This window comes from Leptonychotes weddellii, chromosome 4 (genome assembly GCF_054177405.1).
Source record: "Leptonychotes weddellii isolate Sample4059 chromosome 4, ASM5417740v2, whole genome shotgun sequence".
In the NCBI taxonomy this organism is placed as follows: Eukaryota; Metazoa; Chordata; class Mammalia; order Carnivora; family Phocidae; genus Leptonychotes; species Leptonychotes weddellii.
The window spans coordinates 136486287-136510897 of NC_138372.1; the positions used below are offsets into that span (position 1 = coordinate 136486287).

A 24611-nucleotide genomic window follows, 5' to 3' on the forward strand; every position below is an offset into this window, starting at 1 on the left:
AATTAATTTTTGAAAAGCAATATTTACATATAACATGGAATTCAAAAAGCTCAAAAAGAGCATTCAGAAAAATATATGTCTCCACCCTACTCCTGCTTCTTAGCCATACAGTTACTTTCTCTGGAGGTAAGTTTCTTGATTATTTTTCCAGAGCTACTCCACGGCAAGCGCTGGCACATGGACACATGCATGATTTATATATGAAAGATATTATAGGGACGCCTGGGTGGCTCAGTCGGTGAAGCGTCTGCCTTCGGCTCACGTCATGATCCCAGGGTCCTGGGATGGGGCCCTCATCCACTTCTCCCTGCTCAGCTCAGAACCTGCTTCTCCCTCTGCCTGCCGCTCCCCCTGCTTGTGCTCTCTCTCTCTGACAAATAAATAAAATCTTTTTTTAAAAAAGACATTATAATGAAATATATAATTACATATTTATTATATATTAATATAACATATTGGTGGATATATATGACTGAGTGAATATTATAATGAATATAATATAAATTACAACAATATATACATATATGTGCGTGGAGGTGTGTATATTCTGCCAATCGCTCCTCTCAGTGAACCTTGGGTTGCTTCCAACTCATTGACAGATATTTATGTTGTTTCCAATCTTTAGCCATTACAATGTACTATGAATACTTTTACACCTAAGTTATGTCACACATGGTTAAATTTTTCTATAGAACAAATTTCTAGAAGTGTAACTGCTGGGTCAAAAGAGAATTAATTTCCAAATAATCAAGTTTTGTTACTGTGAGACACACTTATTATTAGCTTAGGGGTCTAAGCCAATTCTGTTGGGAAAATAAAGACACAAATACTTATTAAAAGTGTTAAAATTATTTCTAACTGCATTAAATATCAAGGCAGATTAAAACAACAACAACAACAACAACCTCCTCATACTCTGGATATATAATCTACTTATACCAGGAGTACTAAGAGGATTTAGGTAATCTTGTAACCAGTATGTATATACAACATGAGATCTTTTCAAGGAGCTCAGGGATCTTGTATTTATATACCTTATGGTAGATCAAAAAGTCAAATAAGAAATGTTGGGTCAAGGAGTAACACATCAGGAAAAAAAAGAACATGAAAAATAGTAACAGTGGAGAAAATAACTCATTTCTGAAATGAGAACACTTTGGAAATTTTGTTTTAAACAACTTTGGAGAAAAGAGGTGAACAACAACAACAAAGAAACAAAAAAGGGAAAAGACAGAAGACTGAATTTGGAAAACAGAAAAGAAAAAAAGGAGACAAAGAAAACACATAGGAGAAGAATGATGGTGTGTATGTCTTTGTCAATCCATTATTTCCTCAAGGGTTTACATCTTCAGAAATCAGTTAATAAAACCCACACCAATTCTGGTCAATGTGAGACAGCTACAAGGTATAAAGAAAATATCTTTTCCTTAGGTGCATAAGCACTGACCTGTAAAAGTTGTGTTGCAGTAGCTCTCTGCTCAGGATTCTTCACGAGGCACTTTTTAACAAAATCGGTGAAATCATCAGACCAAAGTTCTGGCTTCCTGAATGTTGGTGGTGGATTCGTGGGAATCATAAAAATAGCCTAGCAAAAATGAAATAGCCAAAATACACAGTAAGAATCACAACAGCACACCAAAGAAACAAATCTCTCTATCTTTCTATCAGACTCCAAATCTGAAAAACAAATTTAAGCTGTTCTAGGATTTCCAGTAAGACTGCAATTCAGGAAGCAAGTCCATCTGCTACTAATGTAATCATTTCCCATTAAATTTCCTCTATTTGAATTGTAGCTCATTGAGCACATCATTCTTTATTTTATCTATTATTTTTAATCAGTCGCCAAAGAAGACTGCAATTCTAACCCTTTTACCAAACTAAGGACATTCTCTAATTAAACAGATGTATTCCCTAATATTGCTATTGCGTGCCAGATTTACTTCCCATTTCAATTTTATATAAGCACTGCTGCTCAAAACGGATAGCAGCAGTCCAATCTGCTTCTGCAATCCATAATACTTAAATATAAATAAAATTACTACTGTGATTTGAAATAATACTAATAGAGCCAAGACTTGTATTTCCTTTTCTGAATACATGAGTCAGGATTCCAAATAAAAAGTTTTGAAGGTAATATAACACTTAAATTTATTACTAATGATTTTAGTATTAATAATCTTAGTACTAATTAAATACATTCAGATAATTCAAAATTCAAAAGTTTTATAAAGTCTTCCTGTCATCCCTGTCCTCCTAGCTATCCAGTCATCCTTTTTCAACCAAGAGAATCAATCCCTAGTGTTCTTAGGAAATCACTGTATGTAATGAATTAACTTCTCTCTTGGGTATCTACAATAGTTCCTGATAAAATACTATTACTAAAACATCATTTTCTTTGAAAAGATATAAAAAATGAAAACATAATAAAGTTAAAACAAATGTATCAAGCACTACTACTATTACATCACAACTGTGATAGTCAATAAAGTTGAAGGTCATTCAATGAAATATGAATGAGGGAAAGACGATTAAGTGGGGAAAATATAGTCTTTTCAACAAATGGTGCTGAGAAGACGGGATATACACATGCAATAAAAATGAATTTGGATTCTTATGTTATACCATATACAAAAAATTAACTGAAAATGGATCAATGACCATAACAGTAAGAGCTAAAACCATAAAGCATACAAGAAAACATAGGGAGAAATCGTCAAGACATGGGATTTGGCAATAATTTCTTGAATGTGACACCTAAAGTTCAGACAACAACAAAAAAATAGATAATTGGACTTCATCAAAATTCAAAACTTGGGCATCAAAGGACACTATCAACAAAGTGAAAAGGCAACCCAGAATGGAAGAAAATAATGTGCAAATAGTATGTATGATAAGGGGCTAATATCTGGGATATATAGAGAACTCCTACAACTCAACAACAAAATTACCAAAGAACCCAACTTAAAAGATGGGCAAAGAACTCAAATAGATATTTCTTCAAAGAACATAAAATGGCCAATAAGTACATGAAGAGGTACTCAACATCACTAATCAGTAGAGAAATGCAAATCGAAACCAAATGAGATACTGCTCACATCCATTAGTATGGCTATTTAAAAAAAAAAAAAAGGCCAGAAAATAACAAGTGGTGGCAAGGATGTGGAGCAATTGGAATCCTCATGATTGTTGGTGGAGATGGAAAATGGTGCAGTTGCTTGAAAGGCAGTATGGCGATCCCTTAAAAAAATCAAACACAGAGTTACCACATGATCCCCTAACTCCACTTCTGAGGATGTACCCAAAAGAAGTAAAGGCAGGGAATAGAACAGATATTTGTATACCCATGTTCATAGCAGCATTATTCACAGTGGCCAAAAGATGAAAGCAACCCAGTGTCAATCCACAGATGAATGGATGAACAAAACATATACACAATGGAGTATTATTTAACCTTAAAAGAAAATCTGACACATGCTACAACACCGATAAACCTTGAAAACATTATGCTGAGTCATGAAAGGACAAACATTATATGATTTCTCTAATATGAGGTTCCTAGAGTAGTCAAATTCATGGAGACAGAGAGTGAAATGGTGGTTGACAGGAGCTGTGGGAAGGGGGGAATGGAGAGTTAGTGTTTAATGGGTAGATGGTGAATGTTGTACACCAATGTGAATGTACTTGATTTCACAGAACTGTACGCTTCAAATGGTTAATTTTATGCTGTGTATATTTTACTATTTTTTTTTTACTATTTTTACTACAATAAAAAATACAGATGAAGGAAAACATAAAGTAATGATCAAGTTCAGAAGTATCTGTTAAGTGCCTGCCACACACAAAGCATGGTGTTAAGCAGTAAATAGAGCTCAAAGAAGCAGCAGGAAATATAGCCACTACCCTTAACAAACTTCTAACCTAGTCTGGCAATCAAAGCACAAACAACAAAAGAATTAAATAACAGTATAATAAGAGAAATGATATAAGGCACATAGAAGAGAGGTCATTCTCCTAATAAGAAAAAATAGTGTAAGGAAAAGCAAGAGAGTGGAACAGGCCATCAGGAGGAGCAGAGGACAACTGACTACACAGTAAGGGGCTAGGAAATGAGAAGATCAGAAGGGGAATGGAAGTTTGGTCAGCAAGAAAGTACACATCTGAAAAGAAGGGTTTTTTTCTGGTGTGTGTGTGTATGTGTGTGTGCATGTGCGCGCATGCGTGCATGTGTTTGATTGGACCATTTATGACCCAAAAAGTAGATTAAATAAAAACAAAAACCCTGGAGACACTCTAAATATGGAAAAGAAAAGGCAGTTAGGGGCTAGTGAAGGTGCCCCAAAATGAGTAATGCAGAGTTCAAACTAGCATGGTTTCTACAGGAATGAAATGGAAGAAATACGGTAGGAGATACTACAAAGGAAGAACCAAGAATATATCCTAACAACATTGTTTGGGAGGGGTGGGAAAAAAGAAGAATGAAAGATTACTCTAGAATTCAAGAAATAAGAAACCAATACTTTAATTGCAAGGCACTCAGGTATTCTAACAATTCACCACATCATTCTTTTGAAAGCCCTTACAATATGCAGCAATTTGCTACAATGTGTTATCACTGGTTTCTAACTTGGAAAGTGATCCAAAGGACTTTCGTGGACAAAGCAGTGAAGATTCAACATCCAAGCCTGTTGATTCTAGGGTAACAGTTAATCTCTTTATTAGTGTATTCATCTTCTTTCAAAAAAGGGAAAAGCCTTTAATAGAAGAGAACATTCTTACACATCTTACATCATATTACATGTACCTACATCTAGGATAGTCCTTCAAAAGCAGTGTAGCCAGTTTTATGACACAATAAGCACCTATCAAATGACATTTATCAAGTACTTTCTGGGTGTTCAAAACTATGTTCTAATAAAGTAGCAAACTGATAGGCCACAGGCCAAATAACATCAGTGGACTTATTTTGTTCAGGCAATATCAAGTCCACATTTCCATAAGGTAAGAATCTGCTGGAATTAGGCTGACTTTACTCAGGATGTTCTCCTTTTTACATGGGCCTCATTTAGCCTGGCTCAATTGTCTACTTTACCTGATGGTTCCTTCAAGTATCTAACTTTGTGAGCCCTGCTATTACAGATTTTAAAATAAGACACATCTCTCAAAGCCACGGAGCCCACAGTTAACTTGCGGGGTAGAAAACTAACACATAAAACAAACAGCAAACAATGAAGTGCTAGAAAATAAAATTCTTCTGTAAATAACCTAATTAATCTCCACTCCATAGTTGAAGTAGAACCTAATCTGGCTTTAAGGATGGGCAAAATGGGGTTAATATCAGATGCTGCAAAAGGCACACAAAACCACCTGCTACTTCAGATTAAAGAATAAAAATATATTTGAACTCTCATCTCTGCAAAACAGTTCAAAGCACCACATAAGCCCCTATATAGACTGACCTCAAACTATAGGTAAATGATACTAGATTGTCTAGATAAATGTTGTTCATCTGCACTTGTTACAAATTGATGGATAACAACTTAGTGATTTATGTTCTTGTAGCTAATGCTCTCCTTTGAACTTTGAGCCAATGAGTTGCAGTCTTATCTTCAGATAATCTTAACATATAAGGCTCACCTCAGCAGTAGCTATTAGAAACTCAAGGATAAAAAAGTTAACTCTAACTCTTATTTACCCAGGACTATCATAAAGCGATCCTAAAATGTTCACATTCTATTCTTAAACAAGCAATTAACTGCATACAGTTCAAACAAGTAAGTCTTATTATATGACCTACCAAGTGTAGACTCCAAAAGTCTCCAAGAAAACCACTATACCTTTAATTTCCACTTCCATTTCTTTAGGTTAGATAATCAATAACAAATGGGAGGACTTTCTCACAGACTTAACTTTGTTCAACTAATTTAACCTAATCACGAATCATAAAAGATCCTCTTAAGAATCTCTAGGTTTTGTATGACCTAATTAGGTAATAGGCCCTTGCTGTAGAAAGTTTTGGCAATCAGTGGCTAGCCTTAGACTAACAATTCACTCTCTTCCTTGCCACCAACCAAATCACATGGACACACATTACAGCCATATAATTTATCTTATCTCTAACACCATTTGATTGAAGAATGTTAGTACAATAAATGATATGATTATCCTTGTGTTTGTTTCTACACAATGTGTTGCTTAACTACATATTGAACCTCTGATTAAGTTTTAAAAAGAACTTCCCTGATCACAAGTAGTCTAAAGAAGCCAAGAAATTCAAGTGCCTCAAAACAAAATTGTCTCCATGCTTGGAATTTCATGCCTTTGGACTCCAGGAGCACCCAGATGTGGAAAGAGCTGGATGTGAGAAACTACGATGCCTGCACTTTATAATCTCCGTGGACTGAGTGAACACAAACGTCTGAAGTGAAGGTAGCTGGGTTTGTGAATGTACAGAAGCAACGGACATGCCGGAATAACAAAGAAATCTCGGCCACTATTCAAGAACCTCAGGTATAGGAACAAAAGGTTATCTTCATAAGAAATAAATGAGATAAAGAATGAGAAAGCACTTTATAAAACTTCAAAGAACTAAACAAACATAGCTGTTTCCTAATAGTAAATATAATACATAGGCAGCAAGCTACTAAGTCAAATAAAAATAGATAGCTTCTGAAATGGATATACAGCAATAATAATTTTTAAAAGACTACACAAATAAGATGGCAAACAGTACAACAGAATGAAGCCAACACTGGACCTAAGTCAGAAAAATAGGCTTGCGCTCTCAATCATCCTCTGATTGCTGATTGTGCAGTTTTGGTTTCTTCATATAAGTGAGGATATTGGACCAGATATTTTTCGGGTTGCTTTTTGGGTTTAAAAGACTCTGGCACTCTACCTGCCTAGCAATCAAGAAGTTAAAGCCTCACAAGACAAACACTGTTAGGAAAGGAGATGGAAGTGGAGAAGGAGAGGAAAGGATAACAAAAGGCCTACTAGATGTTAATACAAAAATACAAATCTACATTTTTATTACCACTCCCTCAAATGCAACTTTGAAATAGGGAATACTAGAACCCAGAGCGAACCTTGCTCTTAGGGTGCAGCTTCTACAGTAAGCACAGGGTTAAAGTATTGCAAGCATGACCTCACAATTCACTCCAACTCCAGTCCAGGAACTTCAATAATCATTAATCCGTCCAATAAAGGCCAATTTACCTGCCTAGGAACCAAATTAAGGGAAGGGATGTGGCTGGTGTACCCAGAACAGAGTGAATAAGAGAACCAGCTCTAGAGATCTGAGGCAGCTCTAGAGAGCCCTGGGATAGTAACACTACCATTATAAGTAGCTATCTGACCTATTTTGCTTCTCTATGCCTATTTTCACATATTAAAAATGGGAATAATAGTACCTACTGCATAGAGCTGTTCTGAAGTTTAAATGGGTTAATACATGTACAATATGTACAACAGCATCTACCACATTATAAATGTACAATGTACATTGTACTAACCCCAATTTACCACTGAGACCTACAAGGGTAAACTAGCTTACTTAAGGTCACACAGCTAGTAACTGGCTATCAAAACTGGAACTCAGGTCTACCTGGCTCCTTAATGACTTCACACTACCTTTGTATTTCTATTAAATTTCTGCCACAGATAATTCTATTATAAGATAAAGCCTCTACAATATGCATATTCAGTCTCCAGAAAAGAAAATGGAAAGTTATTTGTAAAAAGTGGTTCTAGTTCACTTTACGTAACAGTGGAACACTGCAAACAAAAAATATCAATTAAGAAATGGCCAAACTACTATGGAGCAGTAAAATGGAGTAACGTATTGCCATAAAAATGACAAATGTGTGAATTACAAAACCACAATGAAATGTTTTATTTAAGAATGTGAAAATAAAACAACAGTCTATACTGTATGATTACCTTCACATAAAAATGACATGTAACAATAAAGACTAAAAGATGGTACAGAATCTCAAAAATTCAAAATACCAATTCACAACAGCAACTGTCTACAAGAGTGCATAAGATTCTTTTTACATTTTTTATTATAAAGGCCACTATATATTCAACTTTTAAAAACTTTACTTGCAATTGATCCAAGGCTTCATTTAGAACCACTGCTGAAGTTATAGCCTATTGCAATCTGCCTCTCTTCATGGCTTCCATCTCTCAAGGCTGAAACATAATGTCCCTTTAATACAATGCAAAAGTATTCATAAAATATGGCTATGGAAGAAATCAGAAGCGAACAAGAGCCAAACTTAAGGAACTTTATCACCCTACTCTCTTCCCAATCTCCCAAATTAGAATTACTGTGTGTGACCAGTTCAACTTTTGAGCACATAAAATGTATCCATACCTGCATTATAAGAGTTTCTTTAAAAAAAAAAATTAATTCCTCAAGAAGCTTAGAATCTAATGGGATAGGAAAATGCACACCAGATCATTTCAATAAAATAGTGTAAGTGCTAAAATAGATGTGAACACTGGGCATTATAAGATGACTTAGCCCAAACTGATGTTTAAAAAAAAAAAAAAATGAGACTGAAACTGAGTCCTAAGGAATGAGTCAGTTAATGAGTTATTGAAAAGAGAATAGCATGTTCAAAATGTGAGGTCTGAAACACCAGGAGGGTCTATGAGGGCAAGTAACTGGTTTTAGGCCTGAGGCAGAGAAATTACAAGGTGAGCCTGAAGCATCTTATTGGCCCTTAAAGAAAGGAACCAAAGACCAACCGAGTCATGTCAAAAGAAGTTCAGAACACAGAGAACTTAGCTCTGCCCATAAAAGATTCTGATTTACTTGATTTGAAGTAAGGACCAGGCACAGTATTTTTTGTCTCCCAAGTAATTCTAATGTTCCAGAAAATAAAATATAAGGCAAGTATTATCATTCCATATACCTTAATTTCAATACCTCCCACATTTGAACTTGTACTCTGGTTAGTTATACACTCATTCTAAATGCCCTGGATAACACGAAAACTACTTAAAGGCAAAGGCACAGTGCCTCAAGTTAAAACCTAAATTTATAGTGAGAGTGCAGATATAAAGACTTCCAGTTAAATACGTTTATTTGAACATACTGATTTACCTCAACTCCATTCCAAAAATCTTACTGAAGGACAGTAAGAATTAAAAAAAAAAAAAAAGTCTTAAAAAAAGGACAGTAGCAGCTCTACCCCTAATGGCTATGTGGCTTAGACTCAAGTCTTAAGTGTTCTTCATAGAGGTTATAGTAGTATCATTTTGTTATTTTTTAAACCCATCCAACTTAACTCACTAGTTATTATATAACAGCTTAACTGAGACATAATTCACATATCACACAAAATACAGACTATATCCAGAATCTGAGCACTCTTCAATACCTCTAACCTTTACCATCCTGGTCCAAGCCAGCATCATCTCTTAGCTGCACTATGAAAGAAGTGACCTCACTGTTCACCTTGCTTCCATCCTTGTCCTGCTACAATCCCAACTCAACAAAGAGTAAGTCTTTCAAATCATATGTCAGACCACATCAATCCTCTCCTCAAAACCCTCCAATGACTTCCTGCTTCACTCAGAGTAAAAGCTAAAGAGCTCACCATGGCTTACTAAGACTAAATGATCTGGACCTCTGCTATCTCTCTGACCTTATCTCCTACTTCTCTCCCCCTCCTGGCTAGCTCCAGCCACATAAACCTCCACCCTGTTCCTTAAACGCCAAACATACTGCCACATCAATTTCCTCTGACTAAAACACTCTTGCCAGAATCTGCATGTCCCATTTACTAACCGCCTTTGGATCTCTACTAAAAGTCACCTTATTAGACAGGCCTTTCTTGACCATCATATATACAGTATCACAACCATCCCTGTCGTTCTGTACCCCTTATCTTGCTTTATTTTTCTTGTACAGTTTTTGAGTTTAATTTATTGTCTCTATCCACTACAATATAAACACATAAAAGGCTGGAACTTTGTTTCATTCACTGCTGTATTCCAATGCCTAAAATATAAGATGAATTAATAATATATAACCAACTCAGTCTCTCTTAGCTTCATTGAGATTTCTGATTTCCAAAAAGTGGGATTTAGATGTAATGACCCCTAAGGCACCTGTACAGCTTTAAAATCTACAAATCTAGCAAAGAGACGGAACTAGAGAGCTAACGGTAATGTATAAAAATGTAAGCTGGCCTTCTAAGAAAAGAAGGAAGATTTGACAGTAAATGATTAACTACCAAAAGAGTAACGTATATATGAGAGGTACCTCCAAATAAACATGTGAAAGACTTTATAATAAAACTATATAATTAAGCACAGAGAACAAGACGATCTTGCCAAGATTTGCTATCATTGGCAAAAATCCATATTAAACTCAGCTTCCCCAATTCCAGATACAAATGGAATTGTGAATTTGGCAACTCACTGGAGAGAAAGACTGAAGTACAATCTGGGTTCACATTAAAGTTACCTCATTCTTCTCAACTTAGATCTGACCCAGAGGAAAATTTTTAACAGATTGTGTTGGACTCGTGCCATACTATACTCAGTAAAGTTCAAAATTAGCATTTTAGATACTAACCTAAAGGATTTGTATTTTGTTTCCCTAAAACTAAAGTGGGTTAAAAATAAAATATGATGAATTATGAATATAAAATGGCTTATTTAAAGAAACAATTTGTCAAAGAAAAAGCAAATTGTAACACCAGTCCTCCCCTCTTTTGATTTCATTCATGCAGTGTCTCACCCAGGTCTGAACACATGGTAGCACTCAAGCTGATGAGATAATTCTCTTCTTTCCTCTAAAGTTTATTCAGATTTAGTGATATACAATATATACATGTCCACCTCAAACTTCCTAGTTATCAAAAAAAATGCAAATAAAAATTATGTACTTCAACTTTTTATATATATATATGCATTGACCATTTATTTTAGACCTCCCATGTCACAAAGCATTGTATTCTAGGTAGACACTAAAGTTCCAAGATAAAAGTTATCCATGCTGCTCTCAATAAACTTATAGTCAAACAAAATACAATAGAGTCTGATGCATTCTATGATCTTGGGGTATACAGGGTGCTAAGGAAGCCCAGAGGAAAGGTTCCCAGGTTGGACTGTAGAAGAGAGATGGGAGAAAATGCAGGTACAGAGAAGTAACACTGAGTGGAAAGCAGCAGTAAGAATCTAAAGTATCTGCAAGTAATAGTATGGCTAAAGGAAAGTGGATATCACATAAATAAAGAGGTAGGCAGAGCCCCAAGGCTTTGTGTAACACCCTTAAGAGTTTGGCTCTTAACCTAGAGACAAATGAAAGAAATTGCTTTTTAATGGGAGGATTTGAAGTAAGAGAGTAATATGATCTGTGTTTCGTTTTGGAATGATCAATCTAGCAGTATCATGAAGAACACTTTGGAAAGGGGGGTGAAACCAAACACTAGGAGACTATTACAGAAATCCAGAAGAAAAATTACGAGGTCTGAAACAAAAAAATAAAGATGTAGATGGAAAGAAGGGGATATATTCAAGACATATTAAGGAAGTAACACGGGTGGAAATTGGTGAATAATGAGAACTTGAATTAGCTTAGTGGCAAAGGAACTAAACAGTAAGGAAAGGAATTGCAAGAAATTCAGGAGGCAGCATCAATAGGCCTTGGTGATTGACTAATGGTGGAAGACTGGACAGATGAAATACATTCTCCAGATTTTCAACATGGCAACTGGTTAGATGGTAGGGCCATTAGCCAAGATAGAAAATACAAAGGTAAAAATAGGAGGATGGAAAAATAGTGAAGAGAGATTTGGAGCTACTGAAGTTTCTCATAACAGTATAGAAAATAATTATCTAAGTAGGTAATTAGAAATGAGTCTAGAGCGCAAGACAGAGATAAAAGGAAAGCCAGGAGACAGAGATATCCCAGAAATCAGATAGAGATTTAAGGAGAAGAAAATGGTTACCAATGACAAACAGGAGTAAAAGTTTGTGAAAAATTTTAGTAGAGTGGTGGAGAAAAACAGCCCAAGTCTGTTCAGGAGTAAATGGGAGGGAAGTGAGGAAATTGAGGCAGCACATCTTTTCACACATGGCTCTGAAAGGAAGGTGTGAGACAGAGCAGCAAGTCGAGAATAGTATGAGCCCAAAGGAAGTTTGTTTCTTTCTTAAAACCAGAGCCTGTAAAGTTCTGTAACAGAGAGGAGGGAAGTGATGGGTAGAAGATGGAAGCCAAAAATGGAAGGGGCATGCCCATCTACCTAAACCAGGAAAGAGAAATAAGCCCTTAAAGTTCAGGCATTTAAGTAGCCATTTAAGCAAAAATTTTTTAAATGATAAACATCCTGCATGCTGAGGCTATCTTGGCACAATTTTAAACAAAAATTTGTTAGGTAAATTTTGATATGTTTACAGATTATACATCGTAATGATCACTGTTGTTAGTATTGTATCTACTCTATATGGACAATGTGTATGGCAATGTCCTGAGTGGCTTTACAAAAATTACTTCTCTTAATCCTCACCAAAACCCAATGAAGGATTATTAATCCATCTTATACATCAAAAACCTGAGGCATAGGGAGGTTAAATAACTTGCCTTCGAAAACTCAGCAATAAAGGACAGGGTTGGAAAATGAACCCAGACACAAGAGCTCCAAAGCCAATGTTCTGAACCAATAAGCTATCCTGCCTCTACAAATAAAGAATACTTTTGGTTCACTAAGTTAGCATAAAGACAACGTATTTTCTATCAGGAAATATTTCCGATTTTAGAATAGAAGAAAACTGGTTTACTGATCAAAAAATTACTAAACTACACTTGCTATATTAAATTTTAAAAACCTAGAGAAATTACAGTGTATTTTTAAAATCATCTCACCCCTTACTTAACATCACTAAACCCAGTCTTCTCATTTGTATAAATAGATGCATATAGCAATGGTTCTTAAATTTTACCATGCATCAGAATTCCTCAGAGGGCTTGTTAAAATGCAGATTGCTGAATCCTACCCGGAGAGTTCCAGATTCAATAAGCCTGATATGGGGGCCCAAGAATTTGCATTTCTAACAAGTGCACATAAGATATTAATGCTATTGGTCTGGGGACCACACTTTGAGAACTACTACCTCACTATCGAAACTCTATATAAGGGTTAAGTGACATAAATATAAAAACACCTGGCAGATGGTAGACAGTCAGTGGTATCTGCAATTATTAGTAATAATAGCAAATATGATTACTATTACCTGCATAATTACTTAGATTTTTTTAATTACTTAGATTTTATCAATTTTTATTCAAAGACAATACAAAGTCCTCATATCATTTTAAGACCACAATATTCTGACTGCCAGCTCTACGTACCTCTGGTGTCTTTCCTGTACAGTGATTGCAAAATAGCCTTTCTAAAATGTAAATCTGCTATCAACTCCTACTGCAAACCAATCTTTTCCCATTACTTGCAAAATAAGGTACAATATTCTTGGCACGGCACATAGATAGATTCCTTTGCCCATGAGCCATCGTGTAATTACTCATCATTCAATATGATTTTGGAACATTACCTATTCTCTGAAGGTTTCCCTAATACGATTCTCTTAATAAAACCATACATTCCTTCCATGATTCCAAAATACTTCTAAAATAATAAGAGAACAACAATGATAATATTATCAATCAACATTTGTGGGGCATCTCACAACGGTTTTACATGAATCATTTCACTTAATCCTCATAACAACTCAGGATAATGACTATCATTATTCTGGAGGAAACAAATTTGCCCTAGGTGATAAAATTAGCAAGGAGAAAAGCCAGGATTCTACCATTGCAATTAAACTATGCTAACAATTGCTAGATTGTATAGTACTTGAGTGTTGTTTAGATAAAAGATTTTTATAAATACTAATCTCAATAATTTCCTTATTTATTTTTACATTACTTACCTAATATTTATTGCCTACTGTATGCCAGGCATTGTATTACGCAATAAGGAATATGAAATTAAAAAAGAAGGAAAACCCAGTGCCTGCTCCTTTGAGACATGCAATACTATGGGGACAACAAATATTAAACCAAAAATCACATAAATATTTCCATAAATAAACATTAAAGACAAAAAGTACAAGGTTCTCGGAGATTAAAATAGGAAGCTCTAACCTATCTACAGCTATTGTCCTTTACCTTCAGTGTCCTACTACAAGGGTATAAGTTATGCAGAATATAACTTCCAGAATGCCAAATAACTACATTTTAAAGTGACACTTTCAAAATCAAATTAAGTGATTTAATTATGAGATCAAAGTCACAAAGTTTGCTCCTTTGGCAAATATAACTATTGTCTCTCTGAAACAGAATGTAATAAATATAAAAAACTAATAAAATGTCATCTGAAGGGGCCTTGCAAATATTAGCCATGATAAAGGTAAAATAACATGCCAAGTTCCTGACAATCCTAGTAGTGTGGAAAAGAACTTCCGTTTTGGACAATGCTAACTTTCTTAAGATTAAAGAGGAATTAGATCCATGACTTAATATACTTCATTTGTAAGATTAAAAAAACAAAAATCAAAAAAATTTCCTTCATAATAAGTTTCAAAGGGAAAACCAATATTCTTTTATAGGGGAAAAATGCCTGAAAGTCCAAATACTGATCTTACAAAAAGACATGAAAGGTAAAATCAAGTATGAACCAGGTCTGGATCCCCATATCTTCAGTTTCTATTTATCAAACAGAAAAATCTTTCCAACTTTCTCCTTTCCTGTATAAGACCAAAACTATGCGATATTCTGTTTGTATTACAATTACACTAATTCAGTGCAGGTCACTTGCTTTTTACTGAGACCAGATGACATTCAGTAAACTAAACATGAGCCAATTAGTTTTAAAAAAGAGAAAAAGAAAAGAAAAAAAGCAAGCAAGCAAGCAAGCAAGCAAGCAAGCGTGCTGATTGCCTTTGGGTAAGTCATGCAGTGGCTACAGAGCATCACGGCCTGAACTTCATTTTGGCTAACACCAACCATACGCTAACATTAAGGACCAGCACTTTTCATTCCTTTCAGATTTCTCACATTTGGAAATTCTAGTTTAAATACATACTCTGGTGAAAGTGAGGACAGTGCTGCTGCACAGTATTGGTTTTCCCTTCCTTAAACTCAAACATCTTATTTTGGAGCTACTAAGAGGGACTCTGCATATTGCCTAAAAATGTCGGATTCTGTTAAAATCAATTGTTTTTTACTTATCACAGTTATAAATGAGTAACACTGCTGAGTTAGCTGACACACAGAAAAAAAGATGATCTATGGTTTGAACTTCAAACATCAATATTTGTATTCTGAAATCAACCTACACCACCATGTAATTAGGCACATGACAAACTGGGTAATAGGAAGAAATATGCATAACTAAAGAAACAATAATTTTCCTAATACCTTATCAGGAGCAGGCACTCAACATTTTCTTAGAGTCTATTGTGTGAAAAAAGGTGGTTTACTATTCCTTTCAAACTCTGCTCACTAACATGTATTTTGGTTAAAAAATAAAAATCTTTAAAAAGCTGTAATATAACTATAGGTTAAAATTTACAGAAAATCATAATCTGAAATCAGACTGCACTCCTACAAAAAACTATATTAATTAACTCTTCACTATATTCACCTTTTATTAATTGCTGGTATTTTAAGTCAAAAACCATTCACCATTATTATAAAAATCAAGTCTCCAAATGTTTAAATTAGCCTGATTTTTAACAATTTTGTTATTTATTTTTAGCCTGATTTTTTTAACTTGTATAAATTTAACTGAAGAATATTATGTTCCTGCAAGTGTTCATGAATACAGAGATATAGTAATGGAGATGGGAATTATTTACTCTGAAAATCCTGACTGCATGACTGTTAAATCACTTACATACGGTCAAACGATCTACAAGGAAGCAGGGAGGTCCTGAAATTGGGTACTCATATCCATTTTCAACTACTGCACAGGTGACACAATCAATCAAGTCATTACTGAAACAGAATGGGAATAGAAGGCACTTGGTGAGTAAAGGTGACTTCTTTAAACAATAGATAAAATGAAAAAAGAGACTATGACCATCTCATATTAAAAAGTAGCCATCAGCTATAGATTAAAGAGTATTTCCTACTCCCTTTGGTGTTCAGTAATGTAGGTTCAACTTTGGACACTATCTTATATTCAATATATAGAATAATACAGAAAAAAACCAATATATATAAAATAATTCAGTAATAAATTCCCTGATAATAAAGTTTCTTTTAACAAAGTTGATATTCTCTGCAGAGAATTAGCAGAGCCAAGAGCCCACAGAGGTTAGCTGGTGATTAAGGAGGAAGAAATAGTTCTCTAGCACAGAACTCAGACAGACAGGCAAGGGACCAAGCCCACCCCAAGGGAAGAGCTCAGCCCAAGTGATGGATGCTTAGTCGGTATAGGAGAAATGTGTGGTAGTGGAATGGGGCCCATCCAGTCCAACTGAAGATCAGGAAGCCCACCCTTACCAACTTAGAAAAGCATGAGAAAGAAGCACAATGAAAAGGAATTTATATCCTAGAACCTATCTATGAAGCTTCTTTTTTCTACTCTTGACAACAGAGTATACTATCAGAAATTTCCTCAACGTAAGTGGCTTCCTATTCTAAAGAAATCAACTGTAAGTGCCTTGGGGCATAAACATTAACACAAAATAGGCCAAAATGTTTATTCATTTACTTTGTATCCCTAACTCTATATTATTATCCAAATACATAAAAATACAATATATCTAGAGCAACCCTAGATCACATAAACTTTCCTGCATATGGAATTCACTGTCAACCAAATTCCTAAATGCTTTTTATGTCCACTGCTGTTAATCCATGTCTCTGCCCAGAGCTGACCTCCCTTGCCTATCCTCGTTTATTGGGGGTGAGGGTGGGAGAATATTCAAATTTAATATACATCTAATTTTATCTTCTTGGACTTACAACCTATTGTTTCATCCTGCAAGATTTTTCTATATCCTGATTGCGCCATTCAATAATACTTACTATCCCTCCTTTCTTCTTTACACCAACAAGTATGAAAAATATGCTTTCCTGAAGTCATTTATAAAAGATGTTTAACCTCTGAGAGAAATGGAAACTGAAAAGCTTGCTTACAATAGCTGACAGAAAGATTTCATCAGGAGGCAGATGATGAACTAGACCAGGAAAATGGGGTGTACACTGGCACTGGGGCAAGAGAATAGTGTGGTTCATAGTAGTACCAGCAGGCATTTACAATACTACTCATACTAAGAAGATAACCAAGGGACAAGGGATGGAGGAGAATAACACCAGCAAAGACAGAGAGGCAGTAATGACTTTAGAGTGTGAGAACAGCCCAGTTAAGTATTTCTAAATAGAAAACCAGAATGGATAAATTAGGCAAGACACACTTACACTATCAAACTAAAACTTTATACTTTATCAAATAACCAAAAGAGTTAAACGTGGAGCATAGGAGGTAGGAAAAAAATGTCAGTTTCACTCAAATAGTTAAAGAATCCTTGCTCATCATTAAATTAATAAGGACTAGTCTCAAAACTTAAAAATAACATACAATGAAATGTTGGTTATGTAAAAATCTTATTCAAAGCAGTCATTATATTTTTAGAAAACAGCAAATGTTTTAAATATTAAATAAAAAACAATAGGTAAAACAGGTTTATGGTCTAAAATATATCAGTACATATTATGAGAAAGGGTTACTTTTATAAAATCTATGCACAGAACTATTAAAATGCAATAGTTACACTAGTCTGTAGAAATAATATTCTAAAAATCACAATGCAGATATTAATCCTCCTAAAACAGATGGGGTTTTAAAATACAATGCTTTAATTGCCTCAGCTTCAAAGTTAAAATTTGCTCTTCCTTTCTTGAAAATGACATGGCACTGTGAATGCTTAATTTAAACATAGGATTTTTTAACTATCACATAATAAATTTGTATAATGTTTACTACTTTGAATCAGCAGCATGACTGCTAATGTTTTGAGAGAAAATATGCTTTTGTGCTTCTTCCTTTGCTTTTCAAAACCAAATGGTATATAATGATTCCTTATGCTTCTATAACTACATTTGATCTGAGGTCACTGATATCTTTGATAGCTTTTTAAGTGCTTCTCCATGTTAGCTAAAGCTTTATTAACTTTACATAGCAAGAAATAAAGTAGGATTTGTATTTCTTCAATTTCCAAATTTTGGTTCCTCATTTTAGAGGAGAAAGAATGCTCCCACCTGAAGGCTTTCAAATATTCAAAGATTCTTAACAATCTTCCCTCTTTTAAATTTTCCTATGTTATTACGTATTCCTTGTATTCAAAATTGTGACAACATTTCAAGGAAGGTATTTTTTTGTAGTTCTATAATTTAGTGAAACAAATGTGTTGTAAAAAAATGTAATATTTAATGATGTACTAATGAAAGGTTCCAAGTATTAATTTCAACAAATTTAGATTCATTCCCAATCTATTTTATAATACCATTTTTCTTATAAAATTTTATTTTTGACATATTCATTGTTGCCAATAAATAACATTATAATTAACAACCTACATTTATTTATTAAAGTATCAAATAAAAAACCCAAAAGCATCTCCTTGAAAGGAATATTCTGATATAATTTACTTCAGTTAATTATTCTTGGTCAATTGTTCATGTTTCCCTCTCTATAAATAAACTATGCCTAACAAATTCCTATATAAACATAGTATTAAATATTATCAAACTTTTTAAAATATTTTTATTCTCAGAAAGAAAATATAGGTGTTCAATTAAAGTTTATAGAATCTATTTTCAAGTTCACTGTAAAAACATGAAACAGAAAGGACAATTAAACTATTTACTAATCTTAAATATTTAAGAGCAATACTATAAATTTAGTCACATGACTTTCCAAATACATTTCCTAATTTCTTTTACTTACTACTTTAACCTTGTAGTTTACAGTTCATGAATATCCCAGCACTGTACTTTCTCACAGGAGGATTTCCCTTACTAGGGAATACTCACACAAAATGTTTAAGTATTACTTAATAATAGACTGGTTATTGAATTTGTAAAATGTTTAGAGCTTTTATTTTCATTTTTCTCTCCTGCTAATTAACTTTTGACCATTTCACTGCTTATTAAACTCGAGATCCAAACTGGTTAAGTTTCTGCCCTCCAAACCAGGAGCTACTCTAAAGCAAAGGTGTCAGCTGACTGTTGGAGCTTATCTACTAATTTAAGCATCCATTCTAGACTACTTTGTCAAATCTGAACCAGTCTAATACCAGAAGAATATTCTTAAATATTAAAGGTTCTTTCTTAGTATATAACACTTATTCATTCAACAAATATCTATTAAGTACCTACTATGTGTCAAGCACTGTTCTAGTGTTAACACACATTAATGAATGAAAGAAATAAAAATTTCCTGCTCTCATGGAGCTTTCACTAGGTGGTAATAAGCAGTAGTAATTTACCATCCCTGAGCATCACACCAAGAATACAAAGATGAAGACACTGTCCTTTCCTTAAAGAATATTCAATCTAATTATGGCAGCAACAACAAATCCTCAATACAAATGATCACATAATGCTACGATACACAAATGTAAATGGTAGCAAAAGTATTACAAAGTGCCATTGGAAAAGAGAGGAAAGCATCTCTGTGCAGATGTTACTGGGTACACCACCACAAATACTACAATTCTCTCTGCTTACATTAACCAAATATAAGCATTCCATCTTGAGAACAGGAATCCCTAGGACAACAACAAAATTTTACATCCAACTCCACGATAGCTCTTCCAGAGGTTAATCAAGGTGCTACCTTACCTTACCTTCATAATCTGCGTCCCCTCAGCATCTTCAATGGTAAAGGAAAAGGGTGGGAAAATTCTAGTATCTCCATTTTTGCCAACTGTTAGTAGTCAAGAAAAAGGTTCTCTCAGGGTGACAATGGAAACAGTCCTGTAAAATTTCTAACTTAAATGGGCCTCAATAACCCATACCATCCTTATTTCTTATTCATATGAAGATATTAGCGATCACTTATGAAGTGCCTCCAGCAGGAGTGGAACTGTGTAGACCCTTTACATACATTATTTCTAAGGGTTACATCTTTGGAATGTAGCTATTTTTTTTTTTTAAGATTTTATTTATTTATCTGTCAGAGAGAGAGCAAGAGGGAGAGAGAGCACAAGCAGGGGGAGCGGCAGGCAGAGGAGAAGCAGACTCCCCGCTGAGCAGGGAGCCCGATGTGGGACTCAATCCCAGACCCTGGGATCATGACCTGAGCTGAAGGCAGACACAATGACTGAGCCACCCAGGCGCCCTGGAAGGTCGCTATTTTTATTCCCCTATTTTATACATAAAAAAACTGAGGGTCAGTGAGATTATATAATTTGCTCAAGGTGGTACAGAGTTGGACTGGAATATAAACCAAATCTATCTGAACATAAGGTTCTGAACAGGATATCAGGGATCTTTCACTGTATTTCATAGCCTTTCACTCCCATAGGGAATCTAGTTAGTATTGAGGACTACTAATTCTCCTCTTACGGTTATTTTAACCATCCTATATATAGATACATACGTGAAATGATCTAAAACAGTTAATGTCCTTGTTGAAAATAAAAGAAAGAAAGGGATGAAAGAACAAAATCTCAGGTATAATGTTATCCAAAATTGTTTAAATCTATTTTGCAGTATTCTTAACAGTCTCCAGTGGCAAGTACAAGAACTATTTGACAATATTTCAAAAAGCACAATTAAAGAAAAAATAAGCATATCTTGAGATCTTCATAACAACTTTATTACCGCAATTACCTCATCTCCTATTACTGTCCCCCTGGCTCACTTCAGCCACACTGGACTCTAAGAGCCAGGCATTTTCCCATCTCCTAGATTTTGTACTCTCTAACCAGAGAGGTCTTATCCCAGATATCCAGATGGCTCACTCCTTCGTGTCCTTCAGACCTTTGCCTAAATATCGCCTTTGTACAAGACCTCCCCTATCGTATTTAAAAGAGCAACCAGACCTTAACATCCCTCATTAGCATTTTCCAAAGTGCTAATCACCATCTAATACTATATGCTGCACTTACTTGTTTCATTTATTATCTGTCTAATCCAACTGGAAAACACGACACCATGAAGAAAAGACATAAACATCATAAAGATATGAATTTTTGTTTTATTAAGTGCTATATCTCCTGCCTATAGAACAGTGCCCAGCACTCAATAAATATTTATTAACTGAATAAAAAAACTTATTATTTAGAACCTAGAGAGACTATGAGTTAGATTTTATTACTGCTAAGGAATTCAATTAAATTTTCTTCAAAAGTATAGTTCCATATTATTTCATATAAATTAAACCTCCCCATCTTGTAAAATATTTACTCTTCCTTACTCTGGTCAATAATCATCTTTTCATTACCTTTTATAAGTTTAACATGAAGAGAAATAAAAAACTTTGATTTTAAAAGTCGAAGTTTGAATAAAACTAAAAACTGGTATACACACATTTACTAGCTCTCACTTCTTCTATAAACTGTTATTAATAAACATATAATTTGGGGGAGAAAAATTCATAGATTAGGAAATAAAGATTTTGATGTTTTATGGCATCCTTTATATTAAATGGGCATCAACATCCATTACATTGAATGTGTTTAATATTTCTAAATCATTAGAAAAGCTTCTGAGAAAACTGAGCTCCTCATGTCATACAGAAATGTGCTGTCGGGCGCCTGGGTGGCTCAGTTGCTTAAGCGACTGCCTTCGGCTCAGGTCATGATCCTGGAGTCCCTGGATCGAGTCCCGCATCGGGCTCCCTGCTCAGCAGGGAGTCTGCTTCTCCCTCTGACCCTCCCCCCCTCTCATGTGCTCTCTCTCATTCTCTCTCTCTCAGATAAATAAATAAAATCTTTAAAAAAAAAAATGTGCTGTCACCAAATATTATAAGACATTCAATTGGCTAAAGCATCCCAAATGCAATAGAAATTACAATATCACATCATACAGGGCACCTGGGTGGCTCAGTCGGTTGGGCGGCTGCTTTCGGCTCGGGTCATGATCCCGGGGTCCTGGGATCGAGCCCCACGTCGGGCTCCCTGCTCGGTGGAGAGTCTGCTTCTCCCTCTCCCTCTGCCTGCCTCTCTGCCTACTTGTGCTCTCTCTCTATCTCTCTGTCAAATAAATAAATAAAATCTTTAAAAAAAAAAAACAAAACAAAACAATATCACATCATACTTAAGCTTTAAGCTATCTATGTCTTTCATTCTTTCATGTTTAACAAAGAATCTTACCCAAAATTATTTATTTTTTAAAAATCTTTTTCAACAATAACCTTTTTCTCCTAAGATAAAGGTATGTAACACCCCCCATTATATAACTTTTTATTACTTCAAATAAATAATTAACTGATACCAGCATTTTTTAATATCACCCCTACACATTTGGAAGAAGTAAATAACCTAGAGATCAAAATACACAGTAAAACCAGAGGAACAGCAGTTTTTCATTGCCAGCCCTCTCTATGTAAACACTGAATGCAATTCTATGAAAGTATGGCTCCACATATTAAGATGAGGAATATGTCTGTTTACATGTGTCTCTTTCCTGCTCTCTATTATACTGGAACCTGTGTGTGCCTCTGTGGTTAAGATTTACTGCATGTTCATATTAAAGTCCCATTTCCAACATTTAAACACACAGCCACAAAGAGCAATTACAACAGTTATTAGTACAACCCTTGGTGTACCAAAGATTTGGGAGTTCATAAAATTGGAATTGATTGTTTATGGACAATTACAGGTACTGAGATTATTTAAAACATTTCAATTTTTGTTTTGCTCTACTGAACCAGAGAGTCTCATTTAAACAACAGAACCAGATGCAGAGATTTAAATATCAACTTCTAATCAAAAATCACCACTAATGTCTTAGCAGGGTGGCCATCCTCTTGCTCATTAAAGAGTCCTTTAAAAATGCAGGGATTCTGGGAAAATGGTGGTATTAGGGGCAAAACATTTTTAGATTATACAAAAATATGTTGATAAAAAATATTTTACTTAGCAAAAATTTAAAATGTTAAACCTGGACTTTCAGCTTAAAGGAACATATAAGGTCCAAGAAATAATTGCATAGGTCAGATACTACAGAACGAAAAAGAGCATTTTTCAAAGTGTATAAAGCTGTTACAAGCTGAATAATATATATACAGTACACTAAAGCATCTTCTTGCTAAATTCTAAATTACATATTAAACTGTAGCAAAGATAAATGAATTTATTAAAAAAAACTTCAAATGAATATTTGCAAGTACCAATATAATAATGTTATAATTATAAACTGTGAGCTACTTTAGGCCTGAGAGTGTGTCTGATTCATTCATCTTTGAATTACCAGTGCTTGAAGAAAGAGTTGATATGCAGTAAATACTGATGGAAGAAAGGTAGATGGCACAGTAATGTTGAAAAGCAAAGTGTGTGCCACCACCATCCTTTACCTGGATTACTGCAATGGCCTCCCAACTGTCTCTTTGCTTCTACTTTTGCCTACCCCTCACCACAGCCTATTCTCAACCAAACCAGGTTAATCTTTTTAAAACACTGTTAGATCATATCATTTTGCTGCTCAATAACTCGCAAGGGCCTAAAAATGTCCACAAGGCATTACTCCCAATCTGACCTACCATCACCATCACCTCCCTTACTTCTTACTTCTCAGATCTCATCTCCTGCTTCTTTCTCTCTCCATCACTCTGCTCCAGCTTCAGTGGCCTCCTTGCTATTCCCCAAACACAACAGGTTTTCCACTGGCTATTCCTTCTGTCTGGAATGGTCTCCCCAGGTCTATGTGTGGTTCACTCCCACAGCACCTTCAAAATGAACATAGTACATTCTGATATCCTTTTCTAAAGCCTTCTTCCTAATAAATTGTTAATAACCCATAATAAACTATGGCTAATATTCTTAGAAAAGATATATGCAATTCCAACCCTTTTATGTGTGTCCCATAAACCCAGTGTGTACCAGGAGGTCTGCTCTTTGCCTCATGCCTTTTTATTACTGCACTGGTAGTATTCTAATTGAGCCCTTGTTCAAAGATGAGCCTGGAACTAAGTGAGTCTTCTCCCTAGCTCCTACTTTCCCATTTTCGAATCTTTCCCCTACCCCACCCCACAACGCTAGGTGTACTGCTCCATACCTTGTTCTCCTTCCTTGTATAATCACAAACAAACATACACAGAGGTTTGAGGATTTTGTTTTGTTTCTTGGGGGATAAGGTCACATACAATTCTCTACACTGTATTTTTCTCATTTCATAGCAGGCAGTGGAATACAACCACATCAGCTAGTATAGACAGAACTTCATTCTTTTTAATGGCTGCATAATGTTACATGGCTGCAATGTATCAAAAGTATTCAACTTTTCCTTCCTTGTTTCCAGTTTTTTTACCATTACTGACAATACTGCAAAAAATACCCTTACATAAAAAAATACATATATCCTGGGGTGCCTGAGTGGCTCAGTTGTTAAGCATCTGCCTTTGGCTCAGGTCATG

At 34.9% G+C, this 24611-nt stretch overlaps 1 protein-coding gene across 2 annotated transcripts in view; it reads right to left on the reverse strand.

Moving 5' to 3' along the window:
- Positions 1 to 24611, reverse strand: part of STK3 (serine/threonine kinase 3) — a 270916-nt gene that overhangs the window by 118588 nt on the left and 127717 nt on the right. For both annotated transcript variants that reach the window (XM_006730240.3, XM_006730238.3), the window contains one exon: positions 1448 to 1585. In XM_006730240.3, coding sequence (XP_006730303.1) covers positions 1448 to 1585 — 138 coding nt within the window. The remainder of the gene's footprint in view (positions 1 to 1447; positions 1586 to 24611) is intronic.